Consider the following 2,500-nt stretch of genomic DNA (forward strand, 5'->3'; position numbering starts at 1 on the left):
TGTGTGGGGGATATATATGACATTTCAAAACTGTTATTTTTACAGTATGTTCAATGTTATATCATAAAACTGTATTACAAATTGATGCATTGTGTTATAGTTACTGCTCTTTGTGCTTTTGGCAACGCTGCATCTCACTGTACCAGTCATGCTAATAAAGCAACTGTGAATTTGAATTTGACTGACAGAGTGAGTCTATGAGAGAGAGAGAAGGAGGAAGAGAGAGAGCAAGAAAGGGATGAGCGAGTGTATGAGAGAGAGAGAGAGAGAAAGAGAGAGAGAGAAGAAAGGGAAGAGCGAAATGGTTGAAGGAAGGGAGGGAGGGAGGAGGGGTCCAGTGGGTGGCTTACGGAGTTGAAGATGACGTCTATTTCGAGGAAGATGACCCCCTTTGTTGGCCCTGTCAGCTCCTTGTTCTTCAGGACGTAGGCCTTCTGTTCGCCGTTGTGGATCTGTGGCCAGAAGAAGACGTGACAGCCTGCTGTCTCTCCAACGCCCCAGAGGACCACCCGCTACCTCCCCACCCCCAACACACACACACACACACACACACACACACACAAACACGAGCACACTCACACGAGCACACACACACACACATGAGCACACTCAGACGAGCACACACACACGAGCACACACACAGAAGTATTCACACACACACATATACACACACGAGCACACTCACACACGAGCACACACACACACAAGCACACACACACACGGAAGCGTGACATGTTACGGCACATTAATACACACACACACACACACTCACAGGAGCACACATACACGCATAATAATACACGAAGCATTACACAGAAGTATTCACACACACACACAAGCACGCCAAGTATTATGCGACACACATATATACATATATATTAATGCGGGCCGACGACAGACACAAGCTAATGCCGCACATGCACACACACACACAAACTCACCCATACATCCACACACACACACACACTCACCCATACATCCACACACACACACACACACACACACAGTGACCCCTTGGAACCTGCACCCCCCCTGTCTCCAGTATCCCAGCGGTACCATCAAACGCGCAGCCCCAAACTCAACTCCCTCCTCTCTGACAACTACCTGCTCATTACCACCACCGTGCTGTCACACTCACATTAGGCATCCGCAGGGAATGGGCCCTGTGTGTGTGTGTGTGTGTGTGTGTGTGTGTGTGTGTGTGTGTGGAGGTGGGGGAGTACGTATTGGGAAAGTATAATGGACTCCAATTTGCACTTGTGTTTTCTCAATATTTTAGAGACCATAAAAAAATATTCAACAGCACGGTAGCAAGGGGGGAACAGCATGACTTTGCTGCTGCTTTTAAAACAAACCACATGAAGCACATTGTGATATTCGCAAGGGAGAACATGGGAGAGTGTGTGTGTGTGTGTGTGTGTGTGTGTGTGTGTGTGTGTGTGTGTGTGTGTGTGTGTGTGTGTGTAAAAAGACTAGCAAAGTACTGCTCCATTTCTGCCATAATATGTAGTATATCCATTTGGAGACAGCGATGCCATGTCTGCCCATAACCACCAGTGCAGAAAGACTAAATAGCACAAAGTACTCTGTGTTTGATCAGACCTGTCTAAACCAGTAACATACTTCCATCAGTGTTTGGTTTTGTAATTCTTACCCTTTTTTAAGATCCACATAAAAGCATTAATGGGAGTGTGTGTGTGTGTGTGTGTGTGTGTGTGTGTGTGTGTGTGTGTGTGTGTGTGTGAAACTTACACTCAGCAGAGGAATGGCCACTTTGCCCAGGAAATCTGCACTGCGATCGCGGTCTTCATCATATACTGAAACTTCTAGCAAAGAATGGATGTCTTTTACATTACTGAACACGACGTTATCATTATCAATATTGACACACACAATAATACACACACACAATAATAACACAATAACAGAGAGAGAGAGAGGAAAAGAAAGAGGCGGGTGGGGGGGGTGGGGGCAGAATTACATTTAGTAAGTAAAATCGTTTGAATCAGTGCTCGTTTCAAACACAGTATACTATCAAGAGTCAATCAAAACTACCTAATCACAACAAACTACCAAATCACTACCAAATAACACTATTCTTCGTGGTCAAGAGGATATTTAATACATTAGAATCAGATTTTTCTGGTCAGTTGCTCTTTGGTGACAGGACACTGTAGACAGGACAGTGAGCCGCAGACTGGATCAGGTTTTTGTGACAGACGAGACAAGCGGAGAGTGACTCACAAAGTGAAGACCTTGTTCCACTCCGGGTTGAGGTTCTTATAGACGGTGTGAGTCTGCAGCCGGTCATTACACAGCTCCACCACACAGAAAGGGTCACTCTTCCCTGCGGACACAAAAGCACGGCTCACACACGTGTGTGCGATTTCTCTCCCGTAAAGTGTTTGGTTTCTACTGATGTTTTTTAGATTGTTTTCCCTGTACAGAAAGGAGCGCATATTATTTGTGTGTTGATATAAATATTTCAAGTATAATTATT

The 2,500-nt window shown here is 45.2% G+C and overlaps 1 protein-coding gene across 1 annotated transcript in view; it reads right to left on the reverse strand.

Annotated features, from left to right (window-relative positions):
• The window catches only part of mctp1b (multiple C2 domains, transmembrane 1b), a 54,915-nt gene that overhangs the window by 20,025 nt on the left and 32,390 nt on the right, over nt 1–2,500 (reverse strand). The window contains exons 10-12 of the mRNA XM_048259625.1: nt 2,245–2,465; nt 1,753–1,855; nt 351–452 (exon numbers count right to left, since the gene is read on the reverse strand). Of these exons, the coding sequence (XP_048115582.1) occupies nt 351–452; nt 1,753–1,855; nt 2,245–2,465 (426 nt within the window). The remainder of the gene's footprint in view (nt 1–350; nt 453–1,752; nt 1,856–2,244; nt 2,466–2,500) is intronic.

Source organism: Alosa alosa, chromosome 12 (genome assembly GCF_017589495.1).
Source record: "Alosa alosa isolate M-15738 ecotype Scorff River chromosome 12, AALO_Geno_1.1, whole genome shotgun sequence".
Classification (NCBI taxonomy): Eukaryota; Metazoa; Chordata; class Actinopteri; order Clupeiformes; family Clupeidae; genus Alosa; species Alosa alosa.